The 22,654-nt window shown below is 39.8% G+C and overlaps 1 protein-coding gene across 1 annotated transcript in view; it reads left to right on the top strand.

Moving 5' to 3' along the window:
• LOC147361945 (ATP-binding cassette sub-family C member 4-like) overlaps nt 1-22,654 on the top strand; it is a 165,716-nt gene that overhangs the window by 106,810 nt on the left and 36,252 nt on the right. Inside the window, 2 exon segments of the mRNA XM_086330257.1 lie at nt 873-1,064; nt 18,743-18,898. Coding sequence (XP_086186383.1) covers nt 873-1,064; nt 18,743-18,898 — 348 coding nt within the window.

Raw genomic sequence — 22,654 nt, 5'->3', positions numbered from 1 at the left:
TATGTATGCCATGTCAGAAGATTTTACATTCATCACAAACTGTCTTCAAATACAATAAATGTCTCTGTAGGAGAGACGTTCTGAAATTCTGGAGGCAATGTAGGCTAATTTCTTAGCAGTTTATTTATCTTTGCTTCTTAATGGATAATTCCTTATTTTTGTTATAAGAAAAGAATCCAGTATTTTAAGGTTTATTTAATTAATATTTCTCTCCAGCCCCCCATTTTATCACTTATTATTGTGTGTGTTGAACACCTGAATTTGCTGGTGGGCCTTCTTCCTGGTAGGTAGGCTTCCTCTCAGAATGTGCTTTCAAAAGTGTGGAATTACAGTTGTTTAAGAGGCCTTAGTCAATAAGTAAATTATATACTTTTGAATACTTTTACCTTCTCCTAAAGGGAGAAAAACAATAAAAATGAAGTTTTTCCATTTATTTCTCCTAACAGAGTTGAAAGGGACTATTAAAATGATGTTTGATGACTGTCCAATTCTGGACATCTGTAACACATGACCCTTCTGTAGCCACACATATTGATCGATGTCCATAAGTGTTCTTTTCTTTCAAAAAAAAACTTTTGCTTTTTTATTCAGATGTGAAAAGTGGATCAATAAAACCTTACCATTCATTTCTCTTAATTTTCTTAGCTTTTATATAAAATTGAAGAAAGTGGTCGTGTGTAAAACTGTTGAAGATGATGAACAAGTTTGCAGATCATCCAAGGCCTTATCAGGCTCCTACTTCTGTCTTTTGTGGATTTTGAGACCTGAGATATTCTGAACCATAGAAAAGCAGGAGGTTTCATTTACAATCTCTGAACACCCATAAACTAGATCCTCTGATACTAACTGATGTGATGTCATATGTCTTTCAGATGGTTTCAGTAGAAAGGGGGATTGAATATACAGACCTTGAGAAAGAAGCACCCTGGGAACTTGAGTATCGTCCACCACCATTCTGGCCCCCAAAAGGAAGGATTTCCTTTTCCAGTGTTAACTTCAGATATAACTCAGACAGTCCTCTGGTATTGAGGAACCTGGAAGAAATCATTTACTCAGGAGAAAAGGTTAGTTTAAGCCATTTGCCTCTTTAAGTCCAGCTAAAGATTTAGCACCACATCTTTACTTGGCTTCCTTATCACTATGTCAGGGGGACTGTTTGCTCCTAATGGATGCAGATTAGATCAGTGACATTGTAGGTGAATCTTTCTTGGAAACTGGCCATGGAATGGGGATACCAGCAATTTTTTCCCCGTGTTGTGAGCTCCCTCATGGTGATTGATGGGCTCTGGGATCTGGGGCTACATCTTAACCTGACTCAGGACACTATATGTGACACCTGATTATTCATACAAAGTCTGGGACATCAGCCTTGTCTTCCTGGTCCTAACTCTCCAGTATCTCATTCCTTTCCATCTTTTCTTGTTTGTATTTTGAAATCTTCTCTTCTTCCCATGATACTCTCTGATTGCAACCTCCCTCTCTGTCCCTTAGCCCTTCCTGTAGCCTTGTTCTCCATTCACCCACACTGAGCTGCCAGCCCCCTGCCCTCCCCCCATAGACTGCTTCTTTCTTAGCCCAGATCTGATCCTTACTGGGCTGTGTGAGCTGCTGCTGGAACCATAGCCTAGCCTCAAGTCCACTCCAGCAGGGGCCGTGAGGTGACCTTGTGTCCACCAGAGAAGATCCTGAATAATGACCCAGTCCTAAGTGAGGAATCAGGACCTCAGATGGAGGCAGGGTCTAGAGATTGGCTAAAAGTCAAAAGCAAATGGAAGGAAGCAGAGAAGATCCACATGAAAGATGGTAGAGAGGCTTGTGACCTGAACCTGTCAGCATCTATGTCTGCTGGTGATGTTCCTTCCACAGTCAGCTTGAGGCCCTCACCTGGGACCAGGACAGAGTCCTGAAGAAGACACTAAGCCAGAACAGACAAGGTATTAGGAGCTCTTCCCCACCTCCCTCCGCAGACAGTATGTCTGAGACACACACACACCACTGCACTTGGATTGTGTGTAGTTTCTCCCAAAGCACCACATCCTCCCTGTTCCCAGTGCATATGCTGCCCCTCAGCCTCAGAGACCCAGGCCCTCCATCATCTGGATGGTGAAAATCTCCTCATTTTCTGAGTCAACGTGAATGCATCCTCAAGACCCTAAGTTTAATATACCCTTAATATACCCTTATATATACTAATTTATATTATATATATTTAATATACATACTTAATATACTATATACTTAATGTACTAACATATACTTAATATACTAATATACATATTAGTGTATATATATATATATACACACTATACTTTTAGTGTAAATATACATATATATATATATATATAATTTTATACACACACACACACACACACACACTAATATACCCTTCAGTTCAGTTTAGTTGCTCAGTCATGTCCGACTCTTTGTGACCCCATGAATTGTAGCACGCCAGCCTCCCTGTCCATCACCAACTCCCGGAGTTCACCCAAACTCACGTCCATTGAGTCAGTGATGCCATCCAGCCGTCTCATCCTTTGTCATCCCCTTCTCCTCCTGCCCCCAATCCCTCCCAGCATCAGTCTTCTACAATGAATCAACTCTTCACATGAGGTGGCCAAAGTATTGGAGTTTCAGCTTTAGCATCAGCCCTTCCAAAGAACACCCAGGGCTGATCTCCTTTAGGATGGACTGGTTGGATCTCCTTGCAGTCCAAGGGACTCTCAAGAGTCTTCTTCAACACCATAGTTCAAAAGCATCAATTCTTCGGTGCTCAGCTTTCTTCACAGTCCAACTCTCACATCCATACATGACCACTGGAAAAACCATAGCCTTGACTAGACAGACCTTTGTTGGCAAAGTAATGTCTCTACTTTTGAATATGCTATCTAGGTTGGTCATAACTTTCCTTCCAAGGAGTAAGTGTCTTTTAATTTCATGGCTGCAGTCACCATCTGCAGTGACTTTGGAGCCCAAAAAAATAAAGGTTGACACTGTTTCCACTGTGTCCCTATCTATTTCCCATGAAGTGATGGGACCAGATACCATGATCTTCATTTTCTGAATGTTGAGCTTTAAGCCAACTTTTTCACTGTCCTCTTTCACTTTCATCAAGAGGCTTTTTAGTTCCTCTTCACTTTCCGCCATAAGTGTGGTGTCATCTGTATATCTGAGGTTATTGATATTTCTCCCAGCAGTCTTGATTCCAGCTTGTGCTTCCGCCAGCCCAGCGTTACTCATGATGTACTCTGCATATAAGTTAAATAAGCAGGGTGACAATATACAGCCTTGATGCACTCCTTTTCCTATTTGGAACCAGTCTGTTCTTCCATGTCCAGTTCTAACTGTAGCTTCCTTACCTGCATATAGGTTTCTCAAGAGGCAGGTCAGGTGGTCTGGTATTCCCATCTCTTTCAGAGTTTCCCACAGTTTATGGTGATCCACACAGTCAAAGGCTTTGGCATAGTCAATAAAGCAGAAATAGATGTTTTTCTGGAACTCTCTTGCTTTTTTGATGATCCAGAGGATGTTGGCAATTTGATCTCTGGTTCCTCTGCCTTTTCTAAAACCAGCTTGAACAACTGGAAGTTCACTGTTCACGTATTGCTGAAGCCGGGCTTGGAGATTTTTGAGCATTACTTTAGTAGCATGTGAGTTGAGTACCTAGTTTGAGCATTCTTTGGCATTGCCTTTCTTTGGGATTGGAATGAAAACTGACCTTTTCCAGTCCTGTGGCCACTGCTGAGTTTTCCAAATTTGCTGGCATATTGAGTGCAGCACTTTCACAGCATCATCTTTCAGGATTTGAAATAGCTCAACTGGAATGCCATCACCTCCTCTAGCTTTGTAGTGATGCTTTCTAAGGCCCACTTGACTTCACATTCCAGGATGTCTGGCTCTAGGTGAGTGATCACACCATTGTGATTATCTTGGTTATGAAGCTCTTTTTTGTACAATTCTTCTGTGTATTCTCGCCATCTTTTCTTAATATTTCTGCTTCTGTTAGGGCCATATAATTTCTGTCCTTTATCGAGCCCATGTTTGCATGAAATGTTCCCTTGGTATCTCTAATTTTCTTGAAGAGATCTCTAGTCTTTCACACTCTGTTTTTTTTTTTTCCCTCTATTTCTTTGCATTGATCGCCAAGGAAGGCTTTCTTTTTTTTTTTTTTTTGGAAGGCTTTCTTATCTCTCCTTGCTATTCTTTGAAACTCTGCATTTAGATGCTTATATCTTTCCTTTTCTCCTTTGCTTTTTGTTTCTCTTATTTTCACAGCTATTTGTAAGGCCTCCCCAGACAGCCATTTTGCTTTTTTGCATTTCTTTTCCATGGTGATGGTCTTGATCCCTGTCTTCTTTACAATGTCACAAACCTCTGTCCATAGTTCATCAGGCATTTTATCAGATCTAAATCTATTTCTCACATCCACTGTATAATCATAAGGGATTTGATTTAGGTCATACCTGAATGCTCTAGTGGTTTTCCCTACTTTCTTCAATTTAAGTCTGAATTTGGCAATAATGAGTTCATGATCTGAGCCACAGTCAGCTCCCTGTCTTGTTTTTGCTGACTGTGAGAGCTTCTCCATCTTTGGCTGCAAAGAATATAATCAATCTGATTTCTGTGTTGACCATCTGGTGATGTCCATGTGTAGAGTCTTCTCTTGTGTTGTTGGAAGCGGGTGTTTGCTATGACCAGTGTATTCTCTTGGCAAAACTGTATTAGCCATTACCCTGCTTCCTCCCGTAAGACTTCCTTTTGCATTCCAGTCCCCTATAATGAAAAGGACATCTTTTATGGGTATTAGTTCTAAAAGGTCTTGTATACCCTTAGTGTCTTATATATTCTTTTAAGATAGCATTTATGGTACACCTATGATCATAGCAGCCAAAAGTTGGAAGGAGCCAAATCCTTACAATGAAGTATTAATTAGCCTTTAAAAGGAAGAAAATTCTGACCTATGGATAAACCTTGATGACATCTTGCTAAATGAAATAAGCCAGACACAAAAGGAATGAATACTCTGATTCTATTTATGTGAGATTTCTAGAGTAGTCAAATCCAAGAAGACAGGAAATAAGATGATGGTTTCCAGGGACTGGGGAAGGGGGAAATGGGGAGTTGTTTGTTAATGGGTAAGAATTTTAGTTTTATGAGGCAAAAAAAAAAAATTGTCAAGCTTGGTTGCACAGCAATGTGAATGAACTGAACACCAAACTATCTACTTAAAAATGGTTAAATGGTTAAATTTTATGTTATGTGAATTTCATCATAATTAAAAGACAGCACCTGTGGCATGCTTTGTAATTTGGGATCTGCATTTCATAGTACTTTGAGGCTTTTTAAAATCAGGGAGCATCTTGTTTTCATCTTTGTCCCCAGAGAGTAGCATTCTACAGGGCATAGAGAGGGTGCTGAGGGACTGCTGGTTGTGAGGGTGAGTGAGTAACACAGGTATGAACAAGTGGAAACCAACACACAAACACACACACACACATGACAACTCTGTACATAACTGAAAGAACTGCTCTTTAAAACTCTTACCACCCCAGACCCATCTAATGGCTGTAGCTGTGATTTAATGAATGAAACCCTTGTAACATGAAAGAATATTCAACTTAATGCCCAAACGCTACCCAGGGAGCAGCTTCAGTTAGTCACAGGGCAAAAACTCCCTCCTAATTATCTCCAGTTTCAGTGTAGGTCAGGAAAAATGTGAACTGCTGTGTCAGGAAAACATTAACCACAGCTCTTGATATAATCTTTTCCCTGAGAGCACTGTAGGTGGTGTTTACTTACTCTCAGACAATGTGTCTGTCAGATTTTCTGTTGTAAATGTAATTCTGTTAACCTGCACTTGTCTTAAATTTTCCCCAAAGCCATAAAATATGACTCATCTAAAATACTCTGTAGTACAACTTAGGAACATAACAGATTCTTATTCTTCCTTCTAAAACCTGCAAATCATGGGATTAAGATTCTAAAATGTTTGAGGGAAAACTGAATTTGGAGACTGAATTAATAACTGCAGTAAGTTGACTTTTGATCTGTGCCTTGGTCCACTCTCAGTATCACTGTTAGCTTCATTTCTGTGTTTGGAAATGATACCCGGGCAGTGTATTCATGAAATGATCTCACCCACCTGTGTATATCCCAGGTTCCCTCTCCTGCTCACCTGTCCCAGCCCTCGTCACTCCAGGACACTGCTTTAGTGTTGGATTTGATTGAGAGAGGCTGCTTTTTTCGGGGGTCGGGGTGGGGGGCATGGTGGGCAGGGGACTTGGGAGTGAGCCAGCCCAGCAGAAGTGGGGCTTTATTCTCTTTCCCTTATTTCCTCTTCTGTCCTGATTCCTGGAAGTTAGAGTCAATAGGAAAGTATAGTAGGTGCTATGCAGGATTTTAATTCACAGAAGAAATAGCAAGTAAAAATAAGGAACTAGGACTCCTCGTGGTGCAGTGGATGAGAATTTGCCTGCCAATGCAGGGGACACTGGTTCAATCCCTGATCTGAGAAGATTCCACATGCCGCAAAGCAACTAAGCCCTGCACCACAACTGCTGAGCCCCTGTGCCATAACTACTGAAGTCTTTGCTCAGCATCAGTAGAAGCCCCCTCAGTGAGAAGCCCATGCACTGTAACAGGAGTAGCCCTCACTCATCACAACTAGAGACAGCTCTTCCAAGGCAATCAGGACCCAGCATAAAACATAAAAGCCAAACATAAAAGCCAACAGGAGGTAAATAGGACCCTAGACTTCCTGGTTAGAGTCTGAAAACAGGCTACATTTTTCATTTAGATGATTTTGTGGTTGATTTGATCATTTTAGAGAATCCTGGGCAAAGTATTTTCCAGCTCTTGAGATAGATTGATTTTGCTTTGTTTTTGCTCACAGCTATTATTTGGATGATACACTTTTACAGATGCTTATTAGTAGACCATGCTATAATGTGCAAAAATATTAGTTTCCTAAATTTTCTCCTTTTTTACACAATATTTTCTTAAAATCCCCTCTCTTCACTCCCAGATTGGCCCACTTCTCCTGCTGGCTTCCTAATTCCCTGTGACTCAGACTGTGGTGCCAGGGCCAGCAGCACCTGCATCTCCTGGAGCTTCTTAGAAATGCAGAATCTCAGGTTCACCTAGACCTCTTGACTCAGAATTGCATCTGAACATGACCTCCTCATTTCTCTCCCATGGGCAGTTTTTGATGAGTGATAACCTGTGATTTCCAAGAAATGTCCTTTGACAATTTGAAATTGAACTCAAGAATTCCCAAGTCTCTGTTGCGACTAAGCAGGAGGCTCTAAAATGTTCTGTGCCACTAGATTTACTTTCTAGTAAATTTACTTTCATGCTCTATAAATTGGACCTTTACATTATAATTTAATTCTGTGTGATTCCACCACATCATGTGTGTCTTTCCAGGGGAGTCTATCTTCATCACAGGCAGTTTTCATCCTGCTGTCTGTCTTTCCCCATATCGGCCTCGTGCAGGAACTGGAGGGATTTCCCATAGGCTCGGCCCTGCCTGGACCTGGATTTAGAGTCAGCCCCATGCAGCAGTGTATATGTAGCTTTTTCACCACCTGATGTGATCAAAAGTGAGTCTTGCTGCCACAAACAGGACATGAGTTCTGTTTGGCCTGTTCCACAGGTACCATGTGTCTCACTTAGCTGCAAGTTTCTCTCTCAATCCGGCTGTGGGTGCTGGTTCTTTCTGCTGACAGCTGGTCTGCCTGCCCTCAGGTACCCTCTTTGTTCCCACTCACCACAAATATGCCTGTGTCCATGGCAGGCTTTAACTATCTGGCCATAAGATCTCTATGGTAGGTCTGTTCCTTTAACTCCAACTACACCTCTTCCCACTATCTCTGTTCTAGCTACACAGACACATGATAAGGTATCAGGCCATCCAGGGGATAAGGAGGCCCATCAGCAGATGGAAAAGAGGCCAAGAGACGTGGATTTGAGTCCCATCCTGCTACTTATGGGCTCTGATATTTCAACCAGACTAATTCATGAATCTAAGCTTCAATCTTTTCTTGTGCAAAATGAAAGTGATTGGATTGATGTAGGGTTGATGAAAAACTTAAATAAGATAAGACATGTGAAGCACCCAGAATAACTGCTTAGACAAAAATGGTCATTATTTTCATAGGGTGTAAAATGACCTTGAAGAAAGTAGGGAAAACCACTAGACCATTCAGGTGTGACCTAAATCAAATCCCTTATAATTATACAGTGGAAGTGAGAAATAGATTTAAGGGACTAGATCTGATAGACAGAGTGCCTGATGAACTATGGAATGAGGTTCATGACATTGTACAGGAGACAGGGATCAAGACCATCCCCATGGAAAAGAAATGCAAAAAAAGCAAAATGGCTGTCTGCGGAGGCCTTACATATAGCTGTGAAAAGAAGAGAAGTGAAAAGCAAAGCTGAAAAGGAAAGATATTCCCATCTGAATGCAGAATTCCAAAGAATAGCAAGGAGAGATAAGAAAGCCTTCCTCAGCGATCAATGCAAAGAAATAGAGGAAAACAACAGAATGGGAAAGACTCGAGACCTCTTCAAGAAAATTAGAGATACAAAGGGAATATTTCATGCAAAGATGGGCTCAATAAAGGACAGAAATGGTATGGACCTAACAGAAGCAGAAGATATTAGGAAGAGGTGGCAAGAAGACACAGAAGAACTGTACATAAAAGATCTTCACGATCCAGATAATCACAATGGTGTGATCACTCACCTACAGCCAGACATCCTGGAATGTGAAGTCAAGTGGGCCTTAGAAAGCATCACTACGAACAAAACTAGTGGAGGTGATGGAATTCCAGTTGAGCTATTTCAAATCCTGAAAGATGATGCTGTGAAAGTGGTGCACTCAATATGCCAGCAAATGTGGAAAACTCAGCAGTGGCCACAGGACTGGAAAAGGTCAGTTTTCATTCCAATCCCAAAGAAAGGCAATGCCAAAGAATGCTCAAACTACCACATAATTGCACTCATCTCACATGCTAGTAAAGTAATGCTCAAAAATCTCCAAGCCCGGCTTCAGCAATACGTGAACAGTGAACTTCCAGTTGTTCAAGCTGGTTTTAGAAAAGGCAGAGGAACCAGAGTTCAAATTGCCAACATCTGCTAGATCATCGAAAAAGCAAGAGAGTTCCAGAAAAACATCTATTTCTGCTTTATTGACTATGCCAAAGCCTTTGACTGTGTGGATCACCATAAACTGTGGACAATTCTGAAAGAGATGGGAGTACCAGATCATCTGAACTTTTTCTTGAGAAACCTATATGCAGGTCAGGAAGCTACAGTTAGAACTGGACATGGAAGAACAGACTGGTTCCAAATAGGAAAAGGAGTACGTCAAGGCTGTATATTGTCACCCTGCTTATTTAACTTATATGCAGAGTACATCATGAGTAACGCTGGGCTGGTGGAAGCACAAGCTGGAATCAAGATTGCCGGGAGAAATATCAATAACCTCAGATATGCAGATGACACCACCCTTATGGCAGAAAGTGAAGAAGAACTAAAGAGCCTCTTGATGAAAGTGAAAGAGCAGAGTGACAAAGTTGGCTTAAAGCTCAACATTCAGAAAATGAAGATCATGGTATCTGGTCCCATCACTTCATGGCAAATAGATAGGGACACAGTGGAAACAGTGTCAACCTTTATTTTTCTGGGCTCCAAAATCACTGCAGATGATGATTTCAGCCATGAAATTAAAAGACACTTACTCCTTGGAAGGAAAGTTATGACCAATCTAGACAGCATATTAGAAAGCAGAGACATTACTTTGCCAACAAATGTCCATCTGGTCATGGCTATGGTTTTTCCAGTGGTCATGTATGGATGTGAGAGTTGGACTGTGAAGAAGGCTGAGTGCCAAAGAATTGATGCTTTTGAACTGTGGTGTTGGAGAAGACTCTTGAGAGTCCCTTGGACTGCAAGGAGATCAGTCCTGGGTGTTCATTGGAAGGACTGATGTTGAAGCTGAAACTCCAGTACTTTGGCCACCTCATGTAAAGAGCTGGGCTTATTTGATGCTTTTGAACTGTGCTGTTGGAGCAGACTCCTGAGAGTCCCTTGGACTGCAAAAGGATCCAACCAGTCCATCCTTAAGGAGTTCAGTCCTGGGTGTTCATTGGAAGGACTGATGCTAAAGCTGAAACTCCAATACTTTGGCTACCTCATGTGAAGAATTGACTCATTGGAAAAGACCTAATGCTAGGAAGGATTGGGGGCAGGAAGAGAATGGGACAACAGAGGATGAGATGGCTGGATGGCATCACAGACTTGATGGACATAGGTTTGTGTAGACTCTGGGAGTTGGTGATGGACAGGGAGGCCTGGCATGCTGCAATTCATGGGGTCGCAAAGAGTTGGATACGACTGAGCGACTGAACTGAACTGAAAATGACCTTAACCGCTTATACTGCGGAAGGTGTTGTCTGTTCCATGAGAATGAGGTGTTGGACATTTGAAGTTGTGTTTATAGCTATAGGATCCATCTGCTGTACCTTTCTCTGTCTGATTTATCTTATACCTAAATAATATGGTAATAGATTTTCCATAAATTTCTCTGGCCTGAATTAAAATTCTCAGCTCGCAGTGGAAATTTCTTTGTCTCAGGACACCACAGGTAATACAAATATGGTAAAGTCAAATACAATATATTTCCTGATGTCAACATATACAGTCTAGTTGAAGAAACAAAAAAAATGACTATGTTAGCTTTATAAACTAGGAGGTCATGATTTTTATAGACATTAATAAAAAATGACATAACATCTGTAAGGGTTGGGACAAGCCCACATATAAGGGGACAGGGAGAGCATTTCCAAGGAATTAGGCATGTGAGCCAGACTTAGTGGTGTGTGGTTAGGTCTTCAGCAGGTGAAAATGCATGTGGAAGGCATTCTGGGAGGTGGGACCAGCATAAGCAAAAGCATGATGCCCTGATCCAGTGAATAAAGAACCAGACACCTGCAAAGCATTCAACAAAAGGAAATACCAGGTGTGTAACACACATTTTTTCATTCAACCCTCACAACTACCTAGTGATGCCAAGGAAGCTGACTCATGTACATGAAGGATAGAGAGGTTAGAGAGGACAGTTTTGTAAAAGAGACATCTTGACATGGAGTGACGGGCCCTGAGCTAGCATTCAGGAGTTTAATCTAAGAAGTAAGAGCACATGGACCAGGGTGGGCAGGTGCGGGATAAGCAGGGAGCCAGAAGCTGTTGCATCTCTAGTACGATTCTTGGGAAAGTGATTCAACTTTTTGAAATCAAACTGATGTCAATTAGAACAAACCTATAACAACTGGATTTTTGAATGTGCAGGGAAACAGGTGGGAGTAGAAAATGGCATCATACTTCTGGAGGGTAGGTTAGAATCTTAACAGCTTCCTCTGAAAATTTTCATGCTTTGTTGTTGTTGTTCAGTCACCTAGTCATGTCTGACTCTTTGCCACCCCATGGACTGACCACACCAGGCTTCTCTGTCCCTCACTATCTCCTGGAGTTTGCCCAAGTTCATGTTTATTGTACCAGTGATGCCATCCAGCCATCTCATCCTCTGTCGTCACCTTTTCCTCCTGCCTTGAATCTTTCCCAGCATTAGTGTCTTTTCCAATGAGTTGACTCTTTGTGTCAGGTGGCCAAAGTATTGGAGCTTCAGCATCAGTCCTTCCAATGAATATTCAGGACTGATTTACTTTAGGATTGAATGGATGATCTCCTGCTGTCCAGGGATTTATACTTGCTGTCCAAGGGGTTTATACTTGACTCTCAGCAATTTCACATCAGAGAATTTATGTGAGAAAATTATTAAGGTTGTTTGCAAAGATTAAGTTTCAGGGATATTTAACACAGAGTTATTTACAACAGCTTACTATTTGATGCAGTCATAGAGGATTTGTTAAATAAATGATCGCATGTACTATAATATTATACAATCATTACAGTAAATATCTTAATGAAATACTAAATGAAAACACATATAACAGTATGTTCACTTTATTTTTTTAATTCTATTTTATTTTTAAACTTTACAATATTGTATTAGTTTTGCCATATATAGAAATGAATCCGCCACAGGTATATCTGTGTTCCCCATCCTGAACCCTCCTCCCTCCTCCCTCCCCATACTCTCCCTCTGGGTCGTCCCAGTGCACCAGCCCCAAGCATCCAGTATCGTGCATCAAACCTGGACTGGTGACTTGTTTCATACATGATATTATACATGTTTCAATGCCATTCTCCCAAATCTCCCCACCCTCTCCCTCTCCCACAGAGTCCATAAGACTGATCTATATATCAGTGTCTCTTTTGCTGTCTCGTACACAGGGTTATTGTTACCATCTTTCTAAATTCCATATATATGCATTAGTATACTGTATTAGTGTTTTTCTTTCTGGCTTACTTCACTCTGTATAATAGGTTCCAGTTTCATCCACCTCATTAGAACTGATTTAAATGTATTCTTTTTAATGGCTGAGTAATACTCCATTGTGTATATGTACCACTGCTTTCTTATCCATTCATCTGCTGATGGACATCTAGGTTGCTTCCATGTCCTGGCTATTATAAACAGTGCTGTGATGAACATTGGGGTACACGTGTCTCTTTCCCTTCTGGTTTCCTCGGTGTGTATGCCCAGCAGTGGGATTGCTGGATCATAAGGCAGTTCTATTTCCAGTTTTTTAAGGAATCTCCACACTGTTCTCCATAGTGGCTGTACTAGTTTGCATTCCCACCAACAGTGTAAGAGGGTTCCCTTTTCTCCACATGCTCTCCAGCATTTATTGCTTGTAGACTTTTGGATCGCAGCCATTCTGACTGGCGTGAAATTGTACCTCATAGTGGTTTTGATTTGCATTTCTCTGATAATGAGTGATGTTGAGCACCTTTTCATGTGTTTGTTAGCCATCTGTATGTCTTCTTTGGAGAAATGTCTATTTAGTTCTTTGGCCCATTTTTTGATTGGGTCATTTATTTTTCTGGAGTTGAGCTGTAGGAGTTGCTTGTATATTTTTGAGATTAGTTGTTTGTCAGTTGCTTCATTTGCGATTATTTTCTCCCATTCTGAAGGCTGTCTTTTCACCTTGTTAATAGTTTCCTTTGATGTGCAGAAGCTTTTAAGTTTAATTAGGTCCCATTTGTTTATTTTTGCTTTTATTTCCAATATTCTGGGAGGTGGGTCATAGAGCATCCTTCTGTGAGGTATGTCGGAGAGTGTTTTGCCTATGTTCTCCTCTAGGAGTTTTATAGTTTCTGGTCTTACATTGAGATCTTTAATCTATTTTGAGTTTATTTTGTGTATGGTGTTAGAAAGTGTTCTAGTTTCATTCTTTTACAAGTGGTTGACCAGTTTTCCCAGCACCACTTGTTAAAGAGATTGTCTTTAATCCATTGTATATTCTTGCCTCCTTTGTCAAAGATAAGGTGTCCATATGTGCGTGAATTTATCTCTGGGCTTTCTATTTTGATCAGTATTTCTGTCTTTGTGCCAGTACCATACTGTCTTGATAACTGTGGCTTTGTAATAGAGCCTGAAGTCAGGTAAGTTGATTCCTCCAGTTCCATTCTTCTTTCTCAAGATCGCTTTGGCTATTCAAGGTTTTCTGTATTTGCATACAAATTGTGAAATTATTTGTTCTAGCTCTGTGAAGAATACCATTGGTAGCTTGATAGGGATTGCATTGAATCTATAAATTGCTTTGGGTAGTATACTCATTTTCACTATATTGATTCTTCCAATCCATGAACATGGTATATTTCTCCATCTATTAGTGTCCTCTTTGATTTCTTTCACCAGTGTTTTATAGTTTTCTATATATAGGTCTTTAGTTTCTTTAGGTAGATATATTCCTAAGTATTTTATTCTTTCCGTTGCAATGGTGAATGGAATTGTTTCCTTAATTTCTCTTTCTATTTTCTCATTATTAGTGTATAGGAATGCAAGGGATTTCTGTGTGTTGATTTTATATCCTGAAACTTTACTATAATAATTGATTAGTTCTAGTAATTTTCTGGTGGAGTCTTTAGGGTTTTCTATGTAGAGGGTCATGTCATCTGCAAATAGTGAGAGTTTTACTTCTTCGTTTCCAATTTGGATTCCTTTTATTTCTTTTTCTGCTCTGATTGTTGTGGCCAAAACTTCTTTAATCCCATTTTGTTTAAATATGTGAACTTGTGTCTTTAAGATCACATACAAAAAAAATACAACAGCAGTAAAAAAACACATACAGAAGCCTAGAAAGTAAAAACATCATCTTAAGAATGTGTTTTTCAGAGTTCTAGGGTATAGCTAGTATTTATTTACTTTTTAAATTCATTTGCACTGATTATGATTAAGGAAAGAGTTTATTTTAATTTACTTTTTAAACACTGTGAACCTGGAAAAGAAGTAATGAGAGTCAAATGGGGAAGACAGATGAAGGGGTTGCTTTGTGTGGAGCATTGGGGGTTGATTATGTTGCATTTGATGTGTGAAGAGAGATCCAGGAGCAAGTGTCTAACAAGTGTCATCATCAGAGACCAACCTGGTTGGAAAAACAGAAAGGGGCCATTGCAAAACAAATAACAGAAGATTTTCTCCAAGTATCTTTATAATTTTACTTATTTATTTTTGGCTGTGCTGGGTCTCTGTTGCTGCTCGAGCTTTTCTCTAGTTGCTGCGTGTAGACTTCTCATTGTGGTGTCTTCTCTTGTTAAGATCTTGGGCTACAATGTTCAAGGGCTTCAGTAGCTGTGGACTGTAAGCTCAGGCCTGTAGTTGTGGTTGCCAGGTTCTAGAGCGCAGGCTCAATAGTTGTGGCTCATGGGCTTAGTTGCTTTGCAGCAGGTGGGATTCTACTGGACGAGGGATTGAACACATCTGTCCTGCATTGGCAGGCAGATTCTTTCCCACTGAGCCACCAGGGAAGCCCTCCAAGTATGTTTAGATTGAAGAATGTAAGCTTACTGATACTGGTGATACTCTCCATGCGCAACTGGTAAAACCCTTTGGTTACCCAGATAAGGCATCCAGACTATAGCTTTGACAACTGAATTCTAGGAATAATCAGAGTCAGATTTTCTTTGAGTTGCCTTTTTCTTTTTGGGGGCCTGTGGCCACACACCATGTGGTATCTTATTTCCCTGACTGGGGATTGAACCCACGCTTTCTGCAGTTTAAGAACAGAATCTTAACCACTGGAATGCCAGGGAAATTCCCTGGTTTTTTAGTTCTCTTTGCTGGAGTTTGGAACACACAGTCCTGTGGTCATGAGCAGTCCTCAGTGCCCCTGCATATCTCAGCCCATTTACCCAAAGTTTACAGATGTTCCTGTTTGCACAGATGGATCAGTTTCAGTAGAGCTGATAACGTGGGAACATACAAATATTCTCACAGATTAGTTCTCACCTATGTCCTGATGTGTGTTGATTTATGTATGAGGACATGCAGAAATACAGGCACACCTACTGTATTGTGCTTCACAGATAATGCTTTAAAAAAAAACAAATTGGACATTTATGGCAATGCTGTGTCAGGCAAGGACATCAACACCACTTTTCCTACAGCATATGCTCACTTCATGTTTCTCTGTCACATTTTGATAATTCTTGCAGTATTTCAAACCATTTTATCATTATTATATTTATTATTCTGATCTGTGATGAGTGATTTTTACTACTACCCTATAAATGCTCAGATGATTAGCATTCTTTTAGCAGTAAAGTATTGAAAATAAAGGTATGTGCATTTTTATATATAATGCTATTGTACATCATTAGACTATAGTATAGTATAAACATAACTTTTATTTGTACATAGAAACAAAAAATTCATTTAACTTGCTTTATTTTATGATATTCACATTGTTGAAGTGGTCTGGAGCAAAATCCAAAATATCTTTGAGGCCTGCCTGTACACAGAACACATAAGCTACATATGTACACACTACAATCTGCCTGTATGCAGAGAATGGCCCATCTATATTCTATGAATTAGGGTTAATCATAAAGTACAAAATGTCCTGAGAAGCCTATATGCTGATCAAGAAGCAACAGTTAGAACTGGACGTGGAACAACAGACTGGTTCAAAATTGGAGAAGGGGTACTTCAAGGCTGTATATTGTCACCCTGATTATTTAACTTATATACACAGTACAACATGCGAAATGCTGGGCTGGATGAACCTCAAGCTGGAATCAAGATTGCCAAGAGAAATGTCAATAACCTCATATATGCAGATGACACCACCCTTATGGCAGAGAGTGAAGAGGAATTAAGGAGCTTCTTGATAAAGGTGAAAGAGGAGAGTGAAAAAGATGGCTTAAAACTCAACATGCAAAAAACGAAAATCATGGCATCTGGTTCTATCACTTTATGGCAAATAGATGGGGAAACAATGGAAACGGTGATAGACTTTATTTTCTTAGGCTCCAAAATCACTGTGGACGGTGATTGCATCCATGAAATTAAAAGATGCTTGCTTCTTGTAAGAAAAACTACAACAAACCTAGACAGCATATTAAAAAGCAGAGATATTACTTTGCTGACAAAGGTGCGTATAGTTAAAGCTATGGTTTTTCCAGTATTGATGTACAGATATAAGAGTTAGGTCATAAAGAAGGCTGGGCACTGAAGAATTGATGCTTTTGAACTGTGGTGGTGGAGAAGATTCTTGAGAGTCCCTTGGACAGCAAGGGGCTCCAACCAGTCCATCCTAAAAGAAATCAGTCCTGAATATTCATTCAAAGAACTAATGCTCAAACTGAAGCTCCAGTACTTTGGCTACCTGATGTGAAGAGCTGCTTCATTCGAAAAGACCCTGATGCTGGGAGAGATTGAATCAGGAGGAGAAGGAGATGACAGAGGATGAGATGGTTGGATGGCATCCCCAATTCAATGGACATAGTTTGAGAAAACTCCAAGAGATAGTGAAGGATAGGGAATCATGGCATGCTGCAGTCCTTGGTGTCACAAAGAGTCAGACATGACGGAGTGACTGAACAACAGTAAAATGTCTTATATTCATTGTATTATCTTTATAAGATAATAAAATTAGCTAAACCCACGTTTCTTATGTTTAATCTCTATAAAGATAAATTCTTTTTTGAAATGCCATGATTGATTTGACAGACTAGGATTTGAAACTTAAGACGTATTCAAATCAGAAAACATGAAAAGTTCCAAGCATTTTGATTATATTGCTCAGAAAGATTTAGTTGTTCTTTTTTTAAACACATGAGTTTTAAAACTACTGATTTATAAATGATACAAGCACATCATACACTCTCATCAGTTCCAGATTCTAAATAGAGATGTAAATCATCTCTTGGAAAGCTTCTTTCAGGGAATTTGCAGTTGGGCTTCCCTGGTGATTCAATGGTAGAGAATCTGCCTGCAAGGCAGGAAACCTGGGCTCCATCCCTGGGTCAGGAAGATCCCCTGGAGTAGGAAATGGCAACCCACTATAGTATTCTTGCCTGGAGAATTCCATGAGAGGAGCCTGGCGGGCTACAGTCCATGGGGTCGCAAAGAGTCAGACACAACTGAGTGACTAAAACTTTCTTTTACTATAAAATTCATTGGTGAAAAAAGCCAGTTTCTGCATATATATTTGAATGTGGTTTTATTCCTTACCAGCATGTTACCTGCATTATATTGATTCTTTAATCTTACTGTTTATACACTTAATTTCTTTCTGCTTTTGTTTTTAATAAATAGACTGACACTTGACATGTATTTTTCCAAGGTTTAGTTGCAAGTATTAATGTATTAATACAAAGCCTTTTGAAATGCCCTGATAAAAGGTCCCATGTAAACAGCAAACACTGTGTTGTTGTTTATCTCATTATGTGCATTTTGTCTACTGGCCTCTGTCTTTCAAGACTGAGACCTGCATTTTGTATTTGAAGATGTTTCTTTTCAAGATGGAATATAATTAAGATATGTAATATCAGGAAGTGATTTCATTTTTCTACTAAAGAATAATTTCTCTTAAATAAATGACATATCCCTGAGAAAGTGAGTACTTTTTGTGTATAACACTTCTGATTTGACTAGTCGAGATCTCTGTAAAATTATCCATGTAAATCTCAAGGTCAAATTACCCAGGGAGTAAAAGCTGACTTCTTATGGACCACTTAGGAGACTGCTGGTTTTTCACTGCCAGCAGATTATTTTTTAAGTCATCTTCTTCCTTTATTTACGACTGTTAGTTACACACACATACACCCCCCACACACACACCAGATACACATACATGTCTCTCCCTTTAACATACCACATAATGGATACTATGTGATAATTTCAGAAAACAAACAATTTTCTGCATATTAAGCATTTATTCAGGGAAATTTGAATAAAATTGCCTGACATTTTTAGAAGGCATGAAAGTGACTCTAGTTTATATTATATATTCTTGGGATGATGGTGGTCTCAATCAGGGGCATTTGTGAATTTCTGTCATTTTTGGTTGCCACAATTTCGGGGTTGCATCTGGTATCTAGTGGGTTCATGGTTACTGTTAAACGTCCTACAATATACAGGACAGGCCCCCAACCCCTCAACAGTGAATTGTGAATTGCCTGGTCCAAAATATCAGTAGGGCCATGCTTGAGAAACTTACAGGCTACTCTTTATATATAATAGAATTTTTAAGATTCATCTTCAACAATCAGGGTTCTCCTGGGTTTTGTGCCTCCTGTTAATCCTTCATCCCCCTGGGTCTCTTTACAGTATGGCATCGTGGGAAGAACAGGAGCTGGAAAAAGTTCCCTCATTGCTGCCCTTTTTAGGTTGTCAGAACCTGAAGGTGGCATTTTCATTGATGACATCTTGACAACGTATATTGGACTGCACGATTTAAGGAAGAAAATGTCAGTTGCACCTCAGGTAGGCACAGCAGAGCATTCTCACATGTTCTTTTTATAAGGCATTTAAGTTTAAGTGCTTTAATTTGATTTTTTTTCAAATTAAGTGAATGAGGTGATCATTTTTTTCCCAATAGAGCATATTTTTAGCAGAAGGTATTTTCAACAGACACTTTCATCAGATACCATGTTTCATTTTTTTGTTCATTTGTCAGTTTTGTGTGCGTGTGATTTAATAACTTACTGAGATAGATTTCTGGACTCAGACTTCCTCAGTTTCCATAGTTTTATCTGCTGATAATCACATAATTCTGAGAAGGATAAACTGTTTGTTTAGTGCTGGAGAGTTTCCTGTAGGGAAACATAAATTTTATTAATAAGTGTCTTACAGATGTAATTTTACTGTAGGAAATAAGGATATCTTTTCAAAGGTGATTATCTCCTTGGAGAACTTTCTGTGAAATTGTGGGGCTTTGAAAAGTATAGGCTATATAGATGCTTTGGGGAGATTTTGATGATTTAGCTATTAATGAATAATTTTCACCTGGGAGGCAAGACAGACTAGTGAGGAAGAGCAGGGGACTCAGAATTCTGTTCCTATGAACCTCAGTTTTCTCTGTCTTACAAGGCAGCTAAGAGTATCAGCCTCTTAAACTGTGGCGAAGACAAAATAGGTCGGTGAGTGTGAAGTGCTTCATGTAGACCCATATGTCCCTGCTGTGATGGTGGAGTGTTGAATTGGCCATCTCTTCCTGGGCTCTGATTCTTTTGTCTTCTTCTTCTGAAAGAAGTATAACTTTCAGGGAAAGTTTTGGAGACTGGACTATGTGCACAGTAGACACTCCTATCATTCCTTGTGGTTCATTCACTCAATATAATTCTGTGATATATACTGTGAAATTACTATCCTCCAGGTATATAGCCAAGGGCAACATATGCCCTGTGTCCTTATATATCATCTTGTCCTCTGCTTTGACAGATTTGTGATTTCTTTTAAAAAATTTGAGTTTTTATTTATATATTCGGTAATCACCTGCCCATCAAAGGAAACTCAGTAAAATACTCTCTTGAGATGAGGAACAGAGAAGAGATGAGAAAAAAGAGCCAGGCAAATGTGCTTCCTGGAATGTGGGTGTAATGTGTCCTGAAATACCTGTTTATCAGGAAGTATGTACAACGTGGCACCCAAAGGAAGGCGAATGTGGACTTGGATTACCTACCCATGGCCTTTAAAATACCTGAAATTACTCTAAGTAGTTTTGAAACCAAGATATTCTTTTCAGACTCTAGTGAATGCCACCTCACACCCCTTAAGATGTCTGCTATCAAAGAAAAGAGAGAGAAAAGAAGAAAATGACAAGTGTTGGCAAGGATGTAGAGAAATTAGAATCCTTATTCATTGCTGATAGGAATGTAGAATAGAACAGCCACTATGGAAATCAACTTGTTGGTCGCTCTGAAAAATTAAAGATAGAATTATCATATAACCTAGCAATTCTACTTTAGAGTATAAACCCAAAAGAATTGGAAGAAAGGTCTTGAAGAGATACTAGAACATACATGTTATATAGAGCATTATTCTCAACAGCAAAAAGATGGAGGCACCCAAGGGTCTATTGACATATGAATCAACAAACAAAATGTGGTACATATGCATACAGTTAAATATTATACAGCCTTAAAAAAGAAGAAAATTCTAACACATGCTATAGCACAGATAAACCTTGAGAAAACTGAGTTAAGTGAAATAAGCCAGTCACAAAGGGCAAATATTGTATGATTCTACTAACAGGAAGTACCTAGAGTAGTAAATTCATGGATACAGGACATAGAATGGTGGGTGCCAGGAGTGGCCAGGAGAGGGGGGTTGTTGTTTAATGGGTACAGAGTTTCAGTTCTTCAAGATGAAAGATCTGTCACTGGATGGTGATGATGGCTGTACAACAATGTGAATGCATTAAATACCACTGAACTGTGCATTTAAAGTGGTTAATCTAGTAAATTTTATGTGTATTTTACCACAGTTTGAAAAAGTTTTTTTCAAAGGTATCCCTTTCAAGAAAAATGGGAAGACCTTTTTAGAACATTCAGTCCTGATATTTAAAGATTTCCTCTGGCTGTTAGATTTATGACTTGTTGTTACAGTAGAAAATAAATGAGCTTAGATTCCTTAGCTTTAGGTTTTGAGGGCCTAGAGGACCTATCCCATGTTGAAGGTCAGGAAGGGCGGTGGTGAGGAGATACCCCTCGTCCAAGGTAAGGAGCAGCGGCTGCGCTTTGCTGGAGCAGCCGTGAAGAGATACCCCACGCCCAGGTAAGAGAAACCCAAGTAAGATGGTAGGTGTTGCAAGAGGGCATCAGAAGGCAAACACACTGAAACCATACTCACAGAAAACTAGTCAATCTAACCACACTAGGACCACAGCCTTGTCTAACTCAATGAATCTAAGCCATGCCCGTGGGGCAACCCAAGACGGGCGGGTCTTGATGGAGAGATCTGACAGAATGTGGTCCACTGGAGAAGGGAATGGCAAACCACTTCAGTATTCTTGCCTTAAGAACCCCATGAACAGTATGAAAAGGCAAAATGATAGGATACTAAAAGAGGAACTCCCCAGGTCAGTAGGGGCCCAATATGCTACTGGAGATCAGTGGAGAAATAACTCCAGAAAGAAGGAAGGGATGGAGTCAAAGCAAAAACAATACCCAGCTGTGGATGTGACTGGTGATAGAAGGAGCGTCCGATGCTGTAAAGAGCAATATTGCATAGGAACCTGGAATGTCAGGTCCATGAATCAAGGCAAATTGAAAGTGGTCAAAAAAGAGATGGCAAGAGTGAATGTAGACATTCTAGGAATCAGTGAACTAAAATGGACTTGAATGGGTGAATTTAACTCAGATGACCATTATATCTACTACTACGGGCAGAAATCCCTCAGAAGAAATGGAGTAGCCATCATGGTCAACAAAAGATTCCAAAATGCAGTACTTGGATGCAATCTCAAAAACAACAGTATGATCTCTGTTCGTTTCCAAGGCAAACCATTCAATATCACAGTAATCCAAGTCTATGCCCCAACCAGTAACACTGAAGAAGCTGAAGTTGAACGGTTCTATGAAGACCTACAAGTGCTTTTAGAACTAACACCCAAAAAAGATGTCCTTTTCATTATAGGGGACTGGAATGCAAAAGTAGGAAGTCAAGAAACACCTGGAGTAACAGGCAAATTTGGCCTTGGAATACGGAATGAAGCAGGGCAAAGACTAATAGCGTTTTGCCAAGAAAATGCACTGGTCATAGCAAACACCCTCTTCCAACAACACAAGAGAAGACTCTACACATGGACATCACCAGATGGTCAACACTGAAATCAGACTGATTATATTCTTTTCAGGCAAAGATGGAAAAGCTGTATACAGTCAACAAAAACAAGACTAGGAGCTGACTGTGGCTCAGATCATGAACTCCTTATTACCAAATTCAGACTTAAATTGAAGAAAGTAGGGAAAACCACTAGACCATTCAGGTATGATCTAAATCAAATCCCTTATGATTATACAGTGGAAGTGAGAAATAGATTTAAAGGCCTAGATCTGATAGATAGAGTGCCTGATGAACTATGGAATGACTTTCGTGACATTGTACAGGAGACAGGGATCAAGACCATTCCTATGGAAAAGAAATGCAAAAAAGCAAAATGGCTGTCTGGGGAGGCCTTACAAATAGCTGTGAGAAGAAGAGAAGCAAAAAGCAAAGGAGAAAAGGAAAGATATAAGC

Source organism: Bos grunniens, chromosome 12 (assembly GCF_055505025.1).
Source record: "Bos grunniens cultivar Pamir isolate PY7600 chromosome 12, Bosgru_T2T1.0, whole genome shotgun sequence".
Taxonomy (NCBI): Eukaryota; Metazoa; Chordata; class Mammalia; order Artiodactyla; family Bovidae; genus Bos; species Bos grunniens.
Note: the sequence above shows the minus strand (reverse complement) of the source record. Positions and strands in the feature narration are given on the sequence as shown.